General features: G+C 35.6%; 1 protein-coding gene across 8 annotated transcripts in view; it reads right to left on the bottom strand.

Annotated features, from left to right (window-relative positions):
- ADAM32 (ADAM metallopeptidase domain 32) overlaps window positions 1-22497 on the bottom strand; it is a 155943-nt gene that overhangs the window by 73920 nt on the left and 59526 nt on the right. For 6 of the 8 annotated variants that reach the window (XM_077152538.1, XM_077152539.1, XM_077152540.1 and 3 more), the window contains 3 exons: window positions 14803-14874; window positions 14433-14599; window positions 6238-6319 (listed from right to left, as the gene is read on the bottom strand). In XM_077152538.1, the coding sequence (XP_077008653.1) occupies window positions 6238-6319; window positions 14433-14599; window positions 14803-14874 (321 nt within the window). Of the gene's footprint in view, window positions 1-6237; window positions 6320-7010; window positions 7162-14432; window positions 14600-14802; window positions 14875-22497 lie in introns of those variants that run through there. The other 2 variants (XM_077152545.1, XM_077152544.1) reach the window with 2 other exon arrangements.

The following is a 22497-nucleotide window of genomic DNA, read 5'->3' as shown; positions in this document are numbered from 1 at the left end:
AGCCAGAGTGCTCCACAATACATGAGACAAATGCTGAAAAGAGAAATATACACATCTACCATAATAGTTGGAGACTTCAATCCCCCACTCTCATCAATGGACAGAACATCAAGACAGAGGATCAATAAAGAAACAGAGAACTTGAAAAATACCATAAGTGAGCTAGACCTAACAGACATTTATGGAACATTACAACCCGCAACAACAGGAAGCACCTCTTTCTCAGGTGCTCATGGATCATTCTCAAGGACAGACCATATCCTAGGTCATAAAGTAAGTCTCAATAATTTTAAAAAGATTGAAATCATATGAAACATTTTCTCAGGTCATAAAGGAATGAAGTTGGAACTCAATAATAAGCAGAGTGTCAGAAAATTCACAAATAAATGAAGGCTCAACAACACACTCTTAAACAACCAGTGAGTCAAGGAAGAAATTACAAGAGAAATCAGTAAATATCTTGAGGCAAATGAAAATGAAAACACAGCATATCAAAATTTATGGGATGCAGCAAAGGCAGTGCTAAGATGGAAATTTATTGCCCTAAATGCCTATATCAAAAAAAGAAGAAAGAGCAAAAATTGAGGAATTAACTGTCCACATGGAAGAACTAGAGAAAGAACAGCAATATAACCCCAAAGCAAGCAAAAGGAAAGAAATAACGAAAATCAGAGCATAAATAAATGAAATTGGGAACATGAAAACAATTCAGAAAATAAAAAAAAAACAGATGTTGGTCCTATGAGAAAATCAGTAAGAGTGATGGACCCTTAGTGAAGTTGACAAAAATAGGAAAGAGGAGGGCGGGCCATGGTGGCTCATCAGGCAAGAACGTTTGCCTGCCATGCCAGAGGACCCGGGTCCGATTCCTGGTGCCTGCCCATGTATTAAAAAAAAAGAAGAGGAAGAAAGAGGATGCAAATAAATAAAATCAGAAGTGGAAGAGGAAACATAATCATTGACCCCACAGAAATAAAGGATGTAATAAGACGATACTATGAACAACATCAAGCTAGCAAACTAAACAATATAGATGAAATGGACAACTTCATAGAAAGTATGAACAACCAACAATGACTTGAGAAGAAACAGATGACCTTGACAAACCAATCACAAGTAAAGAAACTGAATTAGTCATTAAGAAGCTCCTAAAAAAGAAAAGCCCAGGACCAGATCACTTCACTTGTGAATTCTACCAAACATTCAAGAAAGAATTGGTACCAATCCTGCTCAAACTCCAAAAAAATTGAAGAGGAGGGAAGACCACCTAACTCATCCTATGAAGCCAACATCACCCTCATACCAGAGGCAAAGGCACTGCTAGAAAGAAAACTACAGACCAATCTCTTTAATGAATACAGATGCAAAAATCCTCGACAAAATTCTTGCAAATTGAATCCAGCAACACATTAAAAGAATTATACATCATGAACAAGTAGGACTCATCCCAGGTATTCAAAGATGGTTCAACATAAGAAAATCAATTAATGTAATCCACCATATCAACATATCAAAGCAGAAAAACCACATGATCATCGCAATTGATGCAGAAAAGGTATTTGACAAAATTCAACATCCTTTCCTGTTGAAAACACTTCAAAGGATAGGAATAGAAGGGAACTTCCTCAACATGATAAAGGGAATATATGAAAAACCCACAGCAAACATCATCCTCAATGGGGAAAAATTGAAAACTTTCCCCCTAAGATCAGGAACAAGACAAGGATGTCCATTATCACCACTGTTATTCAACATTGTGTTGGAAGTTCTAGACAGAGCAATTAGACAAGAAAAGGAAATACAAGGCATCAAAATTGGAAAGGAAGAAGTAAAACTCTCACTATTTGCAGATGATGAAACTATATGTCTAAAACCCCAAAAAATCCACAGTAAAACTACTAGAGCTAATAAATGAGTACAGCAAAGTGGCAGGTTACAAGATCAACACTCAAAAATTTGTAATGTTTCTATACATTAGTAATGAACCATCTGAAGGGGAAATGAAGAAAAAAAACATTTACAATTATAATCAAAAGAATTAAATATTTAGGAATAAATTTAGCTAAAGATACAAAAGACCTATACAAAGAAAACTACAAGAAATTGCTAAAAGAAATCACAGAAGACCTAAATAAATGGAAGGGCATACCATGTTCATGGATTAGAAGACTAAATATAGTCAAGATGTCAGTTCAACCTAAATTGACTTACAGATTCAATGCAATAACAATTAAAATCCCAAAAGCTTACTTTTCAGAAATAGAAAAACCAATAACCAAATTTATCTGGAAGGGCAGGGTGCCCCAAATAGCTAAAAATATGCTGAGAAAGAAAAATGAAGTCAGAGATCTCATGTTACCAGACTTTAAGGCGTATTATGAAGCTAGAGTAGTTAAACCACCATGGGACTGGCATAAAGATAGATATATTGACCAACGGAATCGAATAGAGTGTTCAGAAATAGACCCTCTCATCTGTGGACAATTGATCTTTTATAAGGCAGTCAAGCCAACTCACCTGGGACAGAACAGTCTCTTCAATAAATGGTGCCTAGAGAACTGGATATCCACATGCAAAAGAATGAAAGAAGATCCATATCTCACACCCTATACAAAAAATGGATCAAAGACCTAAACATTAGATCTAATACCATAAAACTTTTAGAATAAAAGTAGGGAAATATCTATAAATCTTATAATAGGAGGCAGTTTCCTAGACCTTACACTCAAAGCACGAGCATTAAAGAAAGAAAGAAACAGGAACTCCTCAAAATTAAACACTTTTGTGTATCAAAGAACTTCATTGAGAAAGTAAAAAGACAGCCTACACAACAGGAGACAATATTTGGAAACAATATATCAGATAAAGGTCTAGTATCCAGAATATTCAAAGAGATTGTTCAACTCAACCACAAAATAACAGACAACCCAATTACAAAATGAGCAAAAGACATGAAAAGACACTTCTCAGAAGAGGAAATACAAATGGCTAAAAGGCACATGAAAAGATGCTCAACTTCCCTGGTTATTAGGGAAATGCAAATCAAAACCACAATGAGATATCATCTCACACCCACCAGAATGGCCATTATCAATAAAACAGAGAAAACAACAGTGCTGGAGAGGATGTGGAGAAAGAGGCACACTTACCCACTGTTGGTGGGAATGTCAAATTTGGTACAACCACTGTGGAAGGCAGTTTGGTGGTTCCTCAGGAAGCTAAGCATTGAATTGCCATATGACCCAGCAATACCATTGCTAGGTATCTAGTCAGAGGACGTGAGGGAAAGAACGCAAACGGACATTTACACACCAATGTTTATAGCAGCATTATTTACAATTGCCAAGAGATAGAAACAGCCGAAATGTCCAGCAATAGATGAGTGGCTAAATAAGCTGAGGTATATGCACACAATGGAATATTATGCAGCTGTAAGACAGAATAAAGTTATGAAGTATGTAACAACATGGATAGACATTAAGGACATTATGCTGAGTAAGATTAGCCAGAAACAAAAGGACAAATACCGTATGGTCTCACTGATATAAACCGACATTAGTGAATAAACTTGGAGAATTTCAGTTAAGAACAGAGATAATCAGGAGATAGAAATAGGGTAGCTATTGTGTAATTGAAGCTGAAGGAACACAGATTGTGCAACAGGACTGATTGTAAAAACTCAGAAATGGACAGCACAATATTACCTAACTGTAATACAATAATGTTAGTACACTGAATGAAGCTGAATGTGGGAATGATAGAGGAAGGGGAGGCCTGGGGGCACAAATGAATTCAGAAGGAAAGATATACAATAAAGATTGAGATGGTATAATCTAGGAATGCCTAGAGCGTATAATGATAGTGACTATATGTGCAAAGTTTTAAATGTTTTTGCATGAGGAAGAACAAGGAATGGCAATACTGCAGGGTGTTTAAAACGGGTGGTGATACATATTTTAAAAATTTAACTTATGTGCGAGACTAAAGCAAAAAATGTTTATTGGGTACAAAATTTAATATTTTGACTAGTGGAATTCCTAATGTAACTTATGTGGACAGCTTAATTGAACACCATAAGTACATGGAACCTTCAGTAGGGCATGAGATTTTGTACGTTTGTCCAGAGTGATGCCCTGATAAATCCCAGAGTGATTTGAACAGTGAATAAAAAAGTATTTGCAAAGTCCCTTTTGGGGGAATGACGAGAAAGGGGGAAAATTCAGCTTCCCCATTTGGAGAATTCCTGATATTCTCACAAGCAGTGGAGACAGCCAAAACAATAGGTTGAGCCTTCAATCTTGGGGTTTGTTCATATGGAACTTAGCCCCGCAAAGGACAGGCTAAGCCTACTTAAAATTAAGCCTAAGAGTTACCCCTGGAGAACCTCTTTTGTTGCTCAGATGTGGCCTCTCTCTCTCAGCCAACACGACAAACAAACCCATTGCCCTCCCCCTCTCTACATGGGACATGACTCCCAGGAGTGTGGACCTTCCTGGCAATATGGGACAGAAATCCTAGAGTGAGCTGTGATTCAGCATCAAAGGATTGAGAAAACCTTCTCGACCAAAAGGGAGAAAGAGTGAAATGAGACAAAATAAAGCGTCAATGGCTGAGGGATTCCAAATAGAGTCAGAGGTTATCTTGGAGGTTATTCTTACACATTATATAAATATCACCTTTTTAGTTAAGGTGTAATGGAGAAGTTGGAGGGAACTGCCTGAAGAAAATGTAGAGCTGAGTTCCAGTAACCACGTCTCTTAAAGATGATTGTATAATGATAAAGCTTTCGCAATGTGACTGTGTGGTTGTGAAAACCTTGTATCTGATGCTCCTTTTATCTACCTTATCGACAGATGAGTAAAACATATGGATTAAAAATAAATAAGTAATAGGGGGAACAAATGTTAAAATAAATTCAGTAGATTGAAATGCTGGTGATCAGTGAGGGGGAGGAGGAGGGGTATGGTATGTATGAACTTTTTTTCTTTTTTCTTTTTATTTCTTTTTGTGGATTGATGCAAATGTTCTGAGAGGTGATTGTGGTGATAAATATACAACTGCATGATGGAAAAAAAACTCACAGAGTTCAAATCTAGAATATAGGTTACTAGGGGCTGGGTTGGAGGTAGGGAATAGGAGTTTAATGGTTAATTTGTACAGACTTTCTATTTAGGTTGATTGTAAAGTTTTAGAAATGAATAGTGGTGATGGTAGCACAATATTGTGGGTGTAATTAACAGCACTGAATTATATATGTGAACGTAGTTTAAAGGGAAAATTTTAAATCATAAATCTTACTCTAATAACAAATTAAAAGATAAATCATAGTACCATACAACACAGTAAATCATACTGTAAATAATGGACTATAGTTAATAGTACCCTTATAAAAATGTTCTTCCGTGAGTTATAACAAATGTAACACACTAATGTAAAGTGTTAATAATAGGGTGGCATATAGGGAAAAAATACTCCCTAAAGTAAGGCATGGGCTATAGTTAGTAACACATATTCCTTTATCAGTTATAACAAAACTACCACACTAATGCGAGGTTTTAACAATAGGGGGGAATATGGGAATTCTGTATTTTTTACATGATTTTTCTGTAAATTTACAACTTCTCTAATTCAAAAAATAAAATAAAAAATTAGTACTCAAACTTGTTTATACGAAAAACTAGTAGGCAGGACAATGGCTCAAAGAATTTATCACCTTTTAATGCTACATTTATTTGTACCATTGATTTTTATGCACAACCTAATATTTATAAATATAAATACTATAAATATTTAATAAACAAAAATTTTTTAAAACATGCCTTTCAGAGGCTTGAACTTTTAAAATGTTCTTACATAGCTTTTTCTTATTGTTTTGATTTGAAAGTAATTTTATATGTAAGAATATTTCTCCAAGTTTATTCTACAGGCAAAACTCTATTTGGTTATAGACATTTCTCTACACATAATTTTTGATGCTACTCTATATAGTGAAGAATGCATGTATATTCATGATATTTTTATTCCTACTTTAACTTCCAAATACAGTCAGCAGCAATAAGATACATGGCCTATAGAATACGCTTCCTTCTACAGATTCCAAATTTCTTACAGTAAAGGAAACAAATACAATCTCTAAATGTGAGTATAAAATCAAACTCTATAAAACATATACTATGACACGGGAAAACTTTTAAATATATAAATGTTATGAAATAATAAGATTAAATAATGACATACCAAAGCAACTCCTGCAGAATAACGGGTAATACACATCTTTCCAGGAAATGTTGCTCCCACATAATTTGGATAATTTCTATAACTAAATAAATAGGTTTGTATTTGTAATTAATTTTAACAAACAGTTCAAATGTAAGAATTGCTGCTACTGATTTAAGTATGTACTTCATAAAATCCTAGTCTAAATCAAATTAAGGTACAATCTTTACATATGCCATTAATTATTTGAAATTCGGAAGATATTCTTAACTAAATTTTATTAACCATTCAGGATTTCTAGATGATATCCAATGGATCCAAGTTTTTGATGGAATTACCATTCTTTTTACATTTGGCTAGGGTTACCAAAGTCTGTGATAACACATTGTGATCAAAAACATTTGTGACTAACAGTGACAAATATTTTTAATATATAGATTAAAATATTCATTCCCATTCTACTGAAAGACTCACCGAATTCACATAGGAATAGCTGTGTGCTACTACCACTTAACAATATTACTTTAACTTTGAGTAAGGAGAGCTATAAATTATCATATGTAATAGCACTATTCTCAGAGCTTTCACATATTATCTCATTTAATCCTCAAAACAAACCAATGAATAGTTATTAATTTTATCCCCTCTAAACAAATGAAACTATCAGATGAAAAGTACAAGTAATTCTCTCATGGTAGCATGATTAATAAGTGCTAGTGACAGGATCTGAACTCAGGCAGCCTAATTCAGAGCCATGCTCTCAACACTAAGGTGAAGGTACTTCAAATACATACGACTTCCTTTAGGGCCCCTCCAGAACAAACACAGCAGGATGTGTGCAAAGAAGCTGGGTACTCAGTGCTCGGTTAGAAATGCCTACACTGTCTCAGATGCTCTGTTACTTCACAGTTGCACTGTCTCTCCACTGCTAACTTTATTCTGTCACTCTGTATTGTTTCTACCTAACTCCTCAAGCATTTGTTTACATGTATTTGCTTCAAACTCTAACCTCAGGCTTCACATTCCAATGTCTACTGTTTCCACTTTTCAGCCATGGTAGTTCCTCCAACAGATCCCTTAATGACCTCCTCTCTTTACAAGTCTAAGACTTCCCCTAAAACTCCATGTGCAGTCCTTGATGAGAAGCTTCAGTTAGTTGTTTTCTACTTGGAACTGCCCACCCCCACCCAGTCTCCATATCAGATCAGTTGGCAAACCCTACAGTTTTACCTCTTCAATATTTCTTGTATCCTCTTGCACCTTCAAAGGCTCAGCACCAGTTCTAACTATGAATCCCATACTCTTTGAAAAGAACTACAGAATTATTTCATTTCATGCCTCTAATCTAGTTACAGTTCCATAATCTGAACTGCTTTTCTACCTCCTTTTTCTGCCTACTGAATTTGAACATGGCTAACTTTTTCTTCATACTTATTTAATTTGGCTTTTCTGCTATACATTATTCTCTCTCTCTCTCCTTCTCACTCTTGCTCTTGCTCTCTCTACTATAAACTGTAAACAGGCAGAAATAATGAACTAACATTAATCTTGCCTTGTTCATTGTACCTACTGTAGACCTATTCATACAAAACTGTAAGGTTGTGGAATACAGAGACCATGCAGAATTGTTGTTAATTAGTCTATTTTCACACACCTATTCTAGGAGCTTACTCGCTGTAGATATGTAAATAGCAAATGAAACACGAATGCAAGGTGTTAATAGGGTGTTATATAGGAGCTCTATATTTTATTTATTTTGTGCATGATGTTTCTGGAAACCTACACACCTTCTCTAACAAAAAAGTTATTAATAAAAATTAATATCAAGATATCAAGAAGGACGTGTGATGTCATCAATATGGCAATGTAAACAGCTACTGAAAATCTCTCCTAGGAGATCCAGTGTTATAAAGAACAATTCTAAATTGTTTAGAAATCTGGAAGAGGATATGGATAGCAGAGGGACCTACAGATCCCCAATCGGGAAGTACTTCGAAGATATCAAGTAGGAAATTTCTGTCCCAAACTGGCCGATCCCTCCGCCCCCGCACTCAGTCTCGCAGTATGGGACTGGCAGAGAAACAGCAGCAGGGACTCCTCCCAATGGGGAGACAGAATTAGTATTCTCTCACAGAAGTGGGGCAGTCCCTCACCTTTTGGAGATCTGGGGAGCAGGGCGGAGCATTTCAAGGCCCAGGTTAGTGAGAGACAGAGAGCTTGAGAAAACATGACCAGAAGCTGTGTTTCTAGCCGTGGGTCTGAAAGTTCTCTCCAAACCATTGTGGGAAATGGCAGCGTGAGGTCTGGTCCCTGCCAGGCAGAAGACTAAACGCTGGGGCAGCAGGGGCTGTACTCCACCACAAATAAAGTTGGGACACAGACTATATTGAGCCAGATTTTGGCCAAACAGAGGGAACAGGAAACCTGCAGTTTCAGCCAGATTTGGAGAGATACAACAATTAAGGGTGATTAAATTATCAAACAGTGCTATCTGTAGAGCAGAACAGAAAGTGCAAGAGAATTAAAGGTCTTTTTCAGAGACTGCTCAGAAAATTATTTCAGGCTGACTGGAGAAGAGCTAGACCCCCTGCACACGAAAGCACTCCTGTTTGGGCTGAAGAGACATGACGACTCAACTATTAAAGCAGTGTCCTAAAACAAACCTACGCCTTACAGGATGGTGCAAAACAGGGCACCACTGGGAGACAGTAACTTGCTTTATCCACAAACAGAGACTTTGCTGTGGGGTGCAGTACCCACTCACATCCCTGAGGTAGGTCACTATAGGTGCCTGGTTTTGGGGGAAAGCTGGAAAGCAGAACAAATCTAACAACTGGCCAGTGAGAAAGATAAACAGGATAGATCCAAACAGAACTATGTCAAAAAAATTTACTAATCAGATTGTTAAATGCCAAAGACAAAGAATTCTGAAAACAGAAAGATAGAGGACAAATCCAACCAACAGGAAAACGCTAGGCAAAAGAGATAAAATCACCTCTAAAATAAACTAAGCAAGAAAATCAGATGCCTCAATACCAGCAGAAAATCACAACACTTACCAGGAAGAATGAAGATATGGCCTAACCAGAGGAACAAACTACAAACTAAACTTCAGCTGAAATACAGGAACTGAAATAACACATTAATGATGTTAAAAACAGATCTAGGGCAGGCCATGGTGGCTCAGCAGGCAAGATTCTTGCCTACCATGCTGGAGACCCAGGTTCGATTTCTGCCCATGCCAAAAAAAAAAAAAAAAAAAAAAAAAAAACAGATCTAAATCAATTAAACAAGTTGAAAGAAAATATGGAGAAAGACATGAAGGATATAAAGAAGATGAGGGTGTCCATACAGAATAACATGAAGGCTTGAAAAGACAAACAGCAGAATTTAGGGGAACGAAGGTCACAATAGAAGTGATGAAAAACGAACTGGAGACATACAACAGCAGATTTTAAGAGGCAGAAGAAAGGATTCATGAACTAGAAAAAAATATATCAGAAATTCTACCCACAAAAGAACTGATAGGGGAAAAAGTAGAAAACTTTTGAGCAGTATCTCAGGGAACTGAATGACACCATGAAGCACATGAATATATGCATTACGGTTGTAACCGAAGGAAAAGAGAAGAGAAAGGGGGCAGAAAGAATAATGAAGGAAATAATCAATGAAAATTTCCCAAATCTTATGAAAGACATAAAACTACAGGTACAAGAAGCATAATGTATACCAAACAGAATAGATCCAAACAGACCTATGTCAAAAAACTTACTTATCAGATTGTCAAATATCAAAGACAAAGAATTCTGAAAATAGCAAGAGAAAAGTGATCTATCACTTACAAGGGAAGCTCGATAAGACTAACTGCAGATCTCTCAGCAGAAACCATTGAGGCAAGGAAGCAGTGGGATGATACATTTAAGAAACTGAAGGATTAAAATTGCCAATCAAGAATACTTTATCCTGCAAAACGGTCCTTCAAAAATGAAAGGGAGTTTAAAATATTTACAACAGACACTGAGAAAGTTTGTGAACAAGGGACCTGCTCTACAAAAAATATTAAAGGGAGCACTACAGATGGGAAAAGACAGGAGAGAGAGGTATGGAGAAGAGTATATAAATGAAGATTAGCAGGAAGGGTAGCAAGCGTTAAGAAGAGAAAAAATAAGATATAATAATCTAAAAGAAAAAAATGGTTGAAGAAATTACAGCCTTTATGGTAATATTAAATATTAATGGATTAAACTCCCCAATCAAAAGACATAAATTGGCAGAATGGATTAAAAAAAAAACAGAAAAAAAAAAAAAGGAACCATCTATATGTTGTCTACAAGAGACTCATTTAAGAACCAAGGACAAAAACAGATTGAAAGTGAAAGGTTGGAAAAAAGATATCCCATTGAAACAACATCCAAAAAAGGGTGGAGGTAGCTATAATATCAGACAAATTAGATTTCAAATGCAAAACAAAAGAGATGAAGGACACAGTATTAATAAAATGAACAATTCATCAGGAAGGCATAACAATCATAAATATCAATGCACCAAGTCAGAATGTCCCAAAGTACATGAGACAAACCCTAACAACACTGAAGGGAAAAGTAGACACTTCTATAATAATAACTGGAGACTTCAATACACCACTCTCATCAATGGATAAAACAACTAGACAGAAGATCAATAAGGAAACAGGGATCTTGAATAATACAATAAATGAACTAGACTAATGGACATTAGTTGCTCAGATATGGCCTCTCTCAGCAAATACGACAGGCAAACCCACTGCCCTCCCCCTGTCTACGTGGGCCGTGACTCCCAGGGGTGTGGACCTTCCTGGCAACATGTGACAGAAATCCAAGAATAAACCTGGACTCAGCATCAAGGGATTGAGAAAAACCCTAGAATGAGCTGAGACCCAGCATCAAGGGATTAAGAAAACCTTCTCCACCAAAAGGGGGAAGAGTGAAAAGAGACAAAGTGTCAATGGCTGAGAGATTCCAAACAGAGTCTAGAGGTTATCCTGGAGGTTATTCTTATGCATTAAGTAGATATCACCTTGTTATTCAAGATGTAATGGAGAGGTTGAAGGGAACTGCCTGAAAATGTAGAGCTGTGTTCCAGTAGCCATGTTTCTTGAGGATGATTGAATAATGATACAGCTGTCACAATGTTACCGTGTGATTGTGAAAACCTTTTGTCTGATGCTCCTTTTATCTACCTTATCAACAAAGGAGTAGAACATATGGAATAAAAATAAATAATAGGGTGAACAAATGCTAAAATAAATTTAGTTTGAAAAGCTAGTGATCAATGAAAGCGAGGGGTAAGGGGTATGGTAGGTATAATCTTTTTTTTTTTTCTTTTCTGTGTTTGTTTTATTTCTTTTTCTATTGTGTTTTTATTTCTTTTTCTGAATTAATGCAAATGTTCTAAGAAATGATGAATATGCAACTAAGTGATGATATTGTGAATTACTGATTATGTATGTTGATGTTTTAGTTGATTTCTTAATTTTTTAATTAATAAATAAATTTTTTTAAAAAGTGAGCAGCCTATTAAGCTTTCTCAATAGAGGGTGCTGGAGGGACACTGCAAGAGGGAAAGTCTCTCCTACAATGTCAGGCTGTGGCATGGTAAGTCAGTGGGTATGGGTGTGGGTGTGGGTGTGGGTGTGAGGGCATTTGGTGAAGCCTGCCCCAGTCATGGACCCAGACCCCAATCCCTCTGCAGTCTTGTAGTCACAGACTGGTAATAACCTTTCCTCAGCCCTCTTGACACACAGACCAGAGTCTTCGCCCACAGTTTGAAGGGCTCCCGCCTTCCTTCCATGCCTGGCCTTCTGCCGTACCACCATGCCTCCCAGTGCTGATGCCTGTCCCTCTACCTGCATTCTGGAGACTGGCCTATTGTTTGCCCAGTAGCTCCGCAGCAGCTCCAGTCTGGCCAAGTCAGCAAATTTCCCTGCAATCTAGTGAGCTGAACCACACCTCCAATGAGACCTGAACTCTTTCCAAGTTTCTAGTTCTTTCAGTATTCTCCCTTAGACCTAGAGTACCATAAAGAGTTTCCTTTTAACTTACAGTTACTCTTTTATCATAGTTAATAATTCCTTATATTAAACTTCTCCTGCTTAACCTACTCCTAATTAAATCCAAGCTGCTGTAACCTCCCAACATCTCCTAAATGATAGTGAGTTGCCTAGGAACCTTTAAAAATAGGAAATTGACTTTTAGGTCTAACATACTGGGGACCATATTTTCTAGTTCACCCCAAGTAGGATGCTTTAAGCATTATGACTTAGGCTTTTGTAATGCTTCCGAAAGTTATGACCATTGTAGTTTTTTTGTTTGTTTTATCTTGGAAATTTTTAACAGTTTATACTGTAACTTCCTGCAGCCTGCGTTGGCTTGACAAGCAGATGCAGCTTTGGTCAAAGTAGATATAGAGGATTTAATGTGAACTGAAACTTAATAAGTCATCTTTATGAAAGCCCCTTCATTTCTGGTATAGTGCATTCTGGCAACTTTTAGCAAACCAAAACATATGGACTTGAAAGAGGCCCAAATAGTCAAATATCTTGAAAAAGAAAGAACAAAGTTTGAGGACTCACACTTCCAAATTTCAAAACTTACAAAAAAGCTACAGCAATCAAGATAGTGTGGTACAGGCATGGGGGATGGGTAGATGGACCGATGGAAAAGAAGTTAGAACCTAGAAATAAACCCTTCAGCCTATATTATCAGTTGAATTTTAACAGGATGCCAAGAAGACACAATTGGGAAAGAACAGTCTCTTCAATAAATAATGATGGAATGACTGCAAAGCAATGTGTAAAAATAAAATTGGATCCCTACCTCACACTATGTATAAAAATTAAATTCTTATTAACAAAAAAAAACTATATGCTGTTTTAAAGTAAAAGAGCTAAAGATAGGAAATTATTGATAAAGTTGAAATCAAAGGGTGAATAAAGATATATAAATACTGAACAGAAAGAGACTGATATTGTAATATATAAAGTATACTCTAAGTTTAAAATTTACTAGAGATAAAGGATAATACTTCATATTGATAAATGCTTCAACACATTAGTAATAACAATTCTAAATTTAGATGTATTAACATAGCCTATTATCAGCCTATCCATACATTAAGATATATAAAACAAAAATTGACAGACTTATGAATAGAAATAGAGAAATCCATAATTATGAAAATAAGTTTTTAACTCATCTCCTTGAGTAACTGCAAGAAAAAAAGACCAAAAATATCAACAAATTAAAATTACATTCACTCTGGTTGATATCTATCAGACTGGCACCAATTGAAAAAGAGTAACAACACTTATTGCTGGCAGAGGTCTGGAGGAAAGATTAATCTACTATATGCCAAAGAAAATATTGCTATGCTAACTTATAAATGTATATACAGAACGATTTAAAGACATATTCTGATTATTTTATAATACCTTTGCTTTCCATCTGAGTAAAATTATAATTATATAGCGATAACTGATCATTAGAAAATTGACATTTAAAAACAAGACAGAAAACTCATTAGGGTAAGCTATTTTTAACTTACTTTACTAAGTTTTTGATGAAAGCTTGTAATAAAAATCTAAACTTCAGAGGGGAGCAAGTGTTGTTCAGTGCTAGAATTCTCGCCTGCCATGCGGGAGACCTGGGTTTGATTCCCGGTCCATGCACTTCGCCCCAAAAAACAAACAAGCAAAAACAAACAAACAAAATACAACAACCAAACAAAAAACTTAACAAATGGTGCTGCAATAATGGGATACTCACATGGAAAAATAATGAGATGTGACCCTGCCATACAGCGTGCAAAAACAAAAAAAAAACTCTAAGCTTCACACTATAAATCAAATCTCTTTATGAAGTGTTAAGAGTATGGATTCTAGAGTTATAGACTGTGGGTTCAAGTCCTAGAGCCACCACGAGATCGGACAGGCATGTAATTGCCTAACCTCTTCAAACCTTGATCTCCTTGTCAGAAAAAAGGGGGATAAGCGTAGAAATAAATGTTAGTAATCTTTTTGTTGCTTGACAAGCAGAAAGGGGGTATGAGGCCTGAATAAAGCATATAACGGATAATCCAAGTGTGAATAGTCAGAAATGAATCACAATTCCCTAAATTAAGCTACAGTAATCTCACATATCTTTGTTTTCTTTCTAGGAATATTGAAACATTATTCTTACATGAATAGATATGCAATATCATGAGGCCTTAGGGTAAGATAGGACTGTTTCCATTTTAAAAATCTATGCAATAATTCATCTGCCTCACCAACTGTAGAAATCTTATTTTTATCTGACCACAACTCCAATGATGACAGCACAATAGTAACTTTAAGTTGGGTAAACATCTGAAAACAGAAGGGATAAATACAAATGCAAAATTAATCTTTTCTGTCATTTTGCAATACCCAATGCATTAATCCAATGTTTTCATAAATCCACATTCAGTTTGTACGAACTACTTAGTTAAGAAATGCCACATCAATTTAATACAAATTATAACATCAAAACAAAGAAGTTTTGTAACTAATATGAAAAGGAAAATACTTACTGAATTTACAAAGCCAATAATTTCGATGATTTTATTTGTTACTATCATATCATCAGAGCCCAAGAAATCATACTGAAAAACACAATTAATTTTAAATTTAAAGATAATTTTAATTTTTTTTGAAATTTATTCACATTTACTCTAATAAAGTTTGAGGCTGCTTAGGATTAAAATAGTTTAAGACATTAACAAACAAAAAAAGGAATATAACCTGAATCACTCATATATTTCTGGTGAAATGTAAAATAGTAGAGCCAATCTGGAAAACACTTTGACAGTTTCTTTAAAAATTAAAAAACAGACTTACCATTTGACCCTGCAAATGGACTCCTAGGCATATATCCCAAAAAACTGAAAGCTAACGTTCACACAACATCTTGTATGCCAATGTTCATAAAAGCTTTATTCATAATAAGCAAAAATTATAAACGAAATGGCAAAATAAACTGTGATATAGTCAGAACATGGAATACTATTCAGCAATAAAAGGGAATGAACTATGAACTATTTATACACACAACTTGATTAAACCTTAAGAAAATTATGCTGAGTGTGAAAGAACAAACTCAGAAAGATTCATACTGCGTGACTCCGGTTATGTAACCTTCAAGAGATCCAGGATGATAATCAAAGAGTTGGAGAACAAATTAGTGGTTGCCAGGGATTAGAGATGTGGAAGGAATGGGGTTCTGGCTATAGGGAGATAATAAAAGGGAGATTTGTGATGATGGGACAGTAGGGTATCTTGAGTGTGGCAGTAGTTACACAAGGCTATACATGTGATAAAATTGTATAAAGCCACAAACACACACACAAATGAGTGCATATACAAGTGAAATATGAAATTTCTCTGGATTGTACCAATGCTAACTTCTTGGTTTTAATTTTGTTCCATACTTGTGTAAAACGTTAACATTGGGGAAGGATAGGGGTGCATGAAACTTCCTCGTATATTTCTTTGCAACCTCTTATGAGTGCATAATTACTTCAAAAAGAAAAAGTTAAAAGCTGAAAGTAAGTCAACAATACTAAAGGAAAAAGAATGAGCAGCTGACGTCAGGTATGTAAGATAGCAGATAACCATGGGGCAACAAATTTATGTTCAAGCTGTTAGTAAACTAAGAAGAAAAGGATACACCTTAAATTACATATTTTAATAAAGGAATATTTTTAAAGGTTTCTGAAAGAAAATAAAGAAGTCATGATTTTTAATTTAATATTTTACTCAATACAGTGGAATTTGGTATAAATACCCTTGGTAGCATATTTATCAAAAAAAGTGAAAAAATAAAAATAAAGTGGGAATCACAAACTGCCAATATTCTTGTGAATATTATGAATTATTAAACACATGGAAAATTATTAAGACTTCCAAGGAAGCAAAATTCATTAAGAATATGAGGCATACAACCAGGTGAAGGTCCCCTGAGGACAGTATGTTGAGTGAATTAAGCCAGAAATGAAAAGATAGATATTATAATGTCCCATTAATATGGACCAACTATAACGTGCAAACTCTCAGAATTGAAATTGAAAGCGTAGGTTATTGGGGGAAGGCTTAGCATAAAGATTCCTAAATTGTGAGGTCTTACAGTAGTCACATCTATTTTGAAGTTGTAACAGTTATTTAAAAATTCTGAGATGCTGAGCTCTTTATGTACAGCCTGGTCATTCCCCGGACTTTGGGTATCTTTGAGACACCTAAGACTCAGAGCTAGAGTTCTGCACCTAAGACTCAGAGCTAGAGTTCTGCAGCTACGAAAGTCAGCAATACTCCTGAAATTGTTACATTTTAAAAACTGTTAAAAACACTGAAAAAAAGAGATCAGATTTCAATTTGAAATATGAATGAAGCTGATCTGGTTAGAAATAAGGTAAACCAGAATAGTGTAAAGGATGATATTGACTGCATTTCAAAACTTCAACTTCTGTGTGAGAGCAAAGGAAGAAAGGTTTATTTGGTGCAAAATTTATATTTTCATTAGCACGTTATCTAATTTAACTTGTATGGTCAGTTTATTCGAACACCATGATTACATGGAACCTTGAATTGGGAATGAGATCTTGTTGGTTTGAACAGGTTAGTGTAATGCCTCAGTACATCCCAGAGTAATCTGGGCAGAAGATTAAGAAGTATTTTTAAAGTTCCCTTGAAGGACTAGACAAAATGTGGAAATATTAAACTTCCCCACCTGGAAAAGACCTGATATTATTGCAAGCAGCATTGGGGACTGTCAATTTGATGGGCCAGGCCCTCAGATCTTGGGCTTGTCCTTATGAAACTTATTCCCACTAAAGAGAAGCTAAGACTACTTATAATTACGCCTGTCATCCCCAGAGACCCTCTTTTGTTATTCAGATGTGGCCTCTCTAAGTCAACTCAGCAAGTAAACTCACTGAGAACGTGACTCCAGGGCTGTAAATCTCCCTGGCAATGAGGGACCTGATGCCAGGTGATAAGCCCAGCCCTGGCACTGTGAGATTGAGAAAGCCTTCTTGACCAAAACAGGGAATAGAAATGATACAAAATAAAATTTCAGTGGCTGAGAGATTTCAAACGGAATCAAGAGATCATTCTGAGGTTATTATATAAGTATCACTTTTCAGTTTTTGGTGTATTGGAGTAGCTAGAAGGAAATGCGTGAAACTGTTGAACTGTAATCCAGTAGCCATGATTATTGAAGATGAATGTATAACCATAGAGCTCTTATGGTATGACTGAGTGATTGTGAAAACTTTTGTGACTGACACTCCCTTTTTCCAGTGTATGGACAGATGAGTAAGAAAAAAAGACAAAAAATAGATAAATAATAGGGGAAAAGGGACTATGGGATGTTTTGGGTGTTCTTGTTAACTTTTATTTTTATTCTTATTTTTTACTGTTTTGGAGTAATGAAAACAATCAAAATCACTGGTGATGAATGCACAACTATATAATAGTAGAATGAACCACTGATTGCATACTTTAGGTGATTATATGGTATGTGAATGTATTTCAATAAAATGGCATTTTTTTAAAAGTTCATTAAGAAAAATATATAGAACATACTCCTTTTAATCACTCTTCTATTAAGAATCTTCTATCATAAAAGAGGCAGAAGGTACTATCTAAAAAAAAGAAGATACCATCTACTATAGTTCATAATAACTGCATGACAAATACATATGTACTATATATATTTAATTTGTTGCCACTTTTAAAATAAAATTCCATATAGTTTATGAAGATAACCGATTAAGTATAGCCATAAGCACGAACACCTAGGGCTTTATCTTTAATCTTTAAATTTATTAAAATAACATATAATTTGTGGAAACCAAATTTGTGTCACTGTTTAACTGTGTTCTCAAGTGCAATCATTTTGCTCTTGCTATTCACTGGCATTACTGTCCTATAACCATTTTTGCAGGAAGAATTGCTCAGCTAGTTTTAGTGAAGCCCTCCAAGTCAAATACCTACTCAGAACTCGGAAGAAAAAGAGGCCTTAAACAAATGAAGCTATTAAAATTTTTAAGAAAAAAAATAGAAATTTTTGATCTTCTCAAACAAATTTCTTCCTCAGTTTTCTCCCAAGTGCATAAATTAAACTATAATTCATATAAAGCATCAAGCTAGAAGTCTATGAGCAACCTCTTAAGACTTAAAGAAGTCTTAAATCTTCTCTCTCCTTTATTTCAACCCTGCATACCCTGTCTCCAGGTATAATCAAATCTATATCTACAATGCATCTTTAAGTATCTACCCTCTCCTTTGTCATTGTTCCAATACTTAATTCAGGGAAAGAGCATCTCATAACTGACTCTTGCAGCAACGTTCACTATTAGTTCTCCCTTCAATCCATTTTTCACAAAGCAGTCAGAGTGACCTTTTTCAAATGAAAATTGAATTATGTCATTCCCCAGCTGAAAATAATGGACCCATAACACTTAAAATAAAGAATCTTAATCTGGTCTATATGGCCATGTAAATCTAGCTGCTGACATCTTCACTAGTTTTATCTCCCATGACCATTTCTCTGGTTCACTCCCAGTGTCAAGTGGATCTTATTAATATTTATTTTGGTATAAACCCAGAGTTTCCCTTAATCAGCAGTTTGAGAAGATACAAAATTTACACATTGAGTTAATCAAAATGGGAATGCCCAGAGATCTCCCTTTAGGTCAAAAAAGAACTATTGCTTTTTCTGCTGAAGTCAATCAGAACATCACGTGGAATCCTAGTCTTCCAAATATGCTGAATTTAAACTCCCAAATGGGTAATTCCTGGCTGCGAAAAGTGTCACAAAGTCCTCCCAAGATATTTTTGGCTTCCAAGCACCTAAATCCTAACCTAAACATCTTTTCATTAATTTTGCTTTTGTTATTGTCATCTTATACTAGTCCACAATTGCCCTCTTCCTTGCCATCTTGGATATCAGCCTTTCACTTATGCTGTTTTGATAGCATTTCTGCTAATGGTCTTCTGAATTTGCTATTGTACACCATTGTACTCCACTGGTCACTTGGCTATGACACATTTGGTCTGACCATTTGTTACATCTATGGGGTCCGATATTAACAAGTACTTTAGCCAAGTCTTACAGTCATAAGACAAGATATGTATTCATGGTTTTAACAGCCCATGAATACACAGCCTACAACACAGAATGATAATAAAACCAACAAAGAAATCCCAAAATTGCCCAGCTTTTTGCACATCACTGATTAGTTGTTACACAATTTCCCTTTATGCCAAAGTTCCCCAGTGTTCTCTTTCTAATGAATTCTAAGTGCCAATATCTAGTTATCAATGGTCCATGTCACCCAGAGGAATAGCCAACTAAGAAGCTAAATTGGGCATTTGACTAGTCCATTCGATACTTCAGAAAGCATTAGAAGAATGATTAACTCAATATATTCTATAAAGTCTTGACCCAGCACAGCCTATCCTATTTCAATTATTGGATTCTACTTTATAACATTCCTCTTCACAAAATATTCTTCATAAATCTCTTGGGGCAATCTCCAATACCCAATTTACATTAACTCAATCCTTCTTTTGAAATTATCAAGCAAGTTTAAAGTGATAAAAAAGAAGCACTACTTAGCAATCCAAACATTACCATAGGGTAAAATGGCTAACAATCTCTAAGGACTCCACAGAGCAATTCATCAAATCTTGTGCAACCCTTCAACCAGTCTATATGTTGATGGCTCACATATATAGTACAAATTTCTCTCCAACACCATATTTACAGACCAATGTCCCCCTATAGAATATACCTTTGATGTTCCATGGATTCCTTACATTATCCATATCCAAAATTAAATGGATCAACTGCCTCCCAAAATCTGCTCCTATGTACATTTCCATTACTCTACTAAATGGCATTATCATTTTTCACCTCCCACATATATTATAATACATGCTTCATGACAGCAGAAATTTTCTTTTGTGTTCACTACTGTATCCCAATCCCTGGAAGAAAGGCATCTAGAAGATGCTGAAAATTTTTAAGTGAATGAATGAATCATAATAATTTACAAGGCCTTCTAATTCAACCTCATAAATAAGTCCCTATGCTACTGCCAAAATGATTATTGTAAAATGAAAATTTGTAGATATCACTTCCTTGTTTAAAATACATCAGTAATTCTCCATTGCCTATAGGACAAATCCAAACATACTACCAATTCCTCAGTTCATCTCCTTCCATGTCCATCTTTCAACCCATACATTGATCATACTAAACTTGAAGTTTCTTAAAAAGGACCTTCTCTCACATTTATGTGACCACAAAAGAAGGGGCACAAAGTCTTCCCTGACCTTACTCCTCTACCATTACCCATTGCTTGATTATGTGACCCACTTTCATGCTCTTATAATATCCTAGGACAATTGTATATTTGCACGGTTAACTCCATTACTAAGACTGTATTTTTACAGCACCATATACTTCCTTCAATCATGGCACTGAATTCACTAGGCTTCAATTGTGTATTTGCAATGTTGTGTGAAGTCACTGAATACAATATCAGTATATTCCTTATATGCCTGTGGTGGTTGGAGTCAGTTGTCAACTTGGTCAGGTGAAGGTGCCTAGTTATATTGCTGTGGACATGAGCAGATGGCATGTGAACTTCATCTGTTGCTGATTACATCTGCAGTCAGCTAGGAGGTGTGCCTCCTGCAATGAATGATGTTTGACTTAATTGGCTGGTGCTTAAATGAGAGACTCAACATAAGACAGCCAAAGCAGTTCAGCATACCCCATCTCAGCACTCTAGCTCAGCCCAGGCCTTTGGAGATGCAGAAAGAAATCATCCTGGGGAAAGTTGTTGGAACCCAGAGGCCTGGAGAGAAGGCCAGCAGAGATCACCCTGTGCCTTCCCATGTAAGAAGGAACCTCAGTTGAAAATTAGCTGCTTTTCCTCTGAAGAACTAATGAAATAAATCCCCTCTTATTAAAAACCAATCCATCTCTGGTGTGTTGCATTCCAGCAGCTAGCAAACTAGAACAATGCCCAGCATCTAGTAACACAGATGTCATAGCTGATGCAAACTTTATTTGAATCCATTTATTAAAGAACATGTAAATAAGTATGAGAAAAAAGAGAAGGAAGATTTCATCAGCATTATATGATTGCAAATCCAGCAATCTGAACAAGAAGCTCTTCTGTTAACTCTCAAATATTTATAACATAATCCCAAAACAAAATAATTTCCATAATCAAAAATGTTCCCTGGAAATATTGGTCATCTTTCCTAGAAATACTTCAATTTTATTTTAAATGTTCTCCTTGTCCTATACCCTACACTCTAATAAATCAAATATAAGATTATCTTCCTCCAAATCTCTCCAATCTCTGACCTTCAGCTTTGGGTTCCTGAAAGCTACACAATCCTAAAATTAGCATTGGTACTGGGCATGATGATATTCTCTATAGTGGTCCATAGGTGTCACAATAAAATGATTACCATCAGAATAAAGCCTTGAAAGTGTATCTTCACTCCAACATTCTGAAATCTTTGAAATCTTAGGGGAAATAAAGCCATACCTGATTGACTGCAAACTAAGTTATCACTCCTAAAGCTTAGAGGCCCTCAAACTGTTTCTGAAACCAGGAATCTATAGGCGCCTATTTTGGTTTGGGTTTTTTTGTTTTTGTTTTTATTGAGAAAAATATTCACACACATACTTTCTATACATGGTATATACAATCAATGGCTCACAATATCATTACATATCTGTGTATTCATCACTACGATCATTCCTTAGAACATATGCATCACTCCAGAAAAAGAAACAAAAAGAAAAAAGGAAAAACTCACACATACCATACATCCTACCCCTCCTTCTCATTGACCACCAGCGTTTCCATCTACCCAATTTATTTCACCCTTTTTCCCACTTATTATTTATTTATGTATTTTTATCCACACACTTTACTCATCTGTCCATACCCTGGATATAAGGAGCATCAGACACAAGACTCTCACAATCACACAGTCACACTGAAAACGTTATATCTTTATACAATCATCTTCAAAAATCAAGGCTACAAGAACACAGCTCAGCAGTTTCAGGTACTTCTCTTCAGCCAGTTCAATACACCATAAACTAAAAAGGGATATCTGTATAATGCATAAGAATAACCTCCAGGATAACCTCTTGACTCTGTTTGAAATCTCTCAGCCACTGAAACTTTTTTTTT

This window comes from Tamandua tetradactyla, chromosome 3, assembly GCF_023851605.1.
Source record: "Tamandua tetradactyla isolate mTamTet1 chromosome 3, mTamTet1.pri, whole genome shotgun sequence".
NCBI lineage: Eukaryota > Metazoa > Chordata > Mammalia > Pilosa > Myrmecophagidae > Tamandua > Tamandua tetradactyla.
This window is presented reverse-complemented; position numbering and strand designations above follow the sequence as displayed.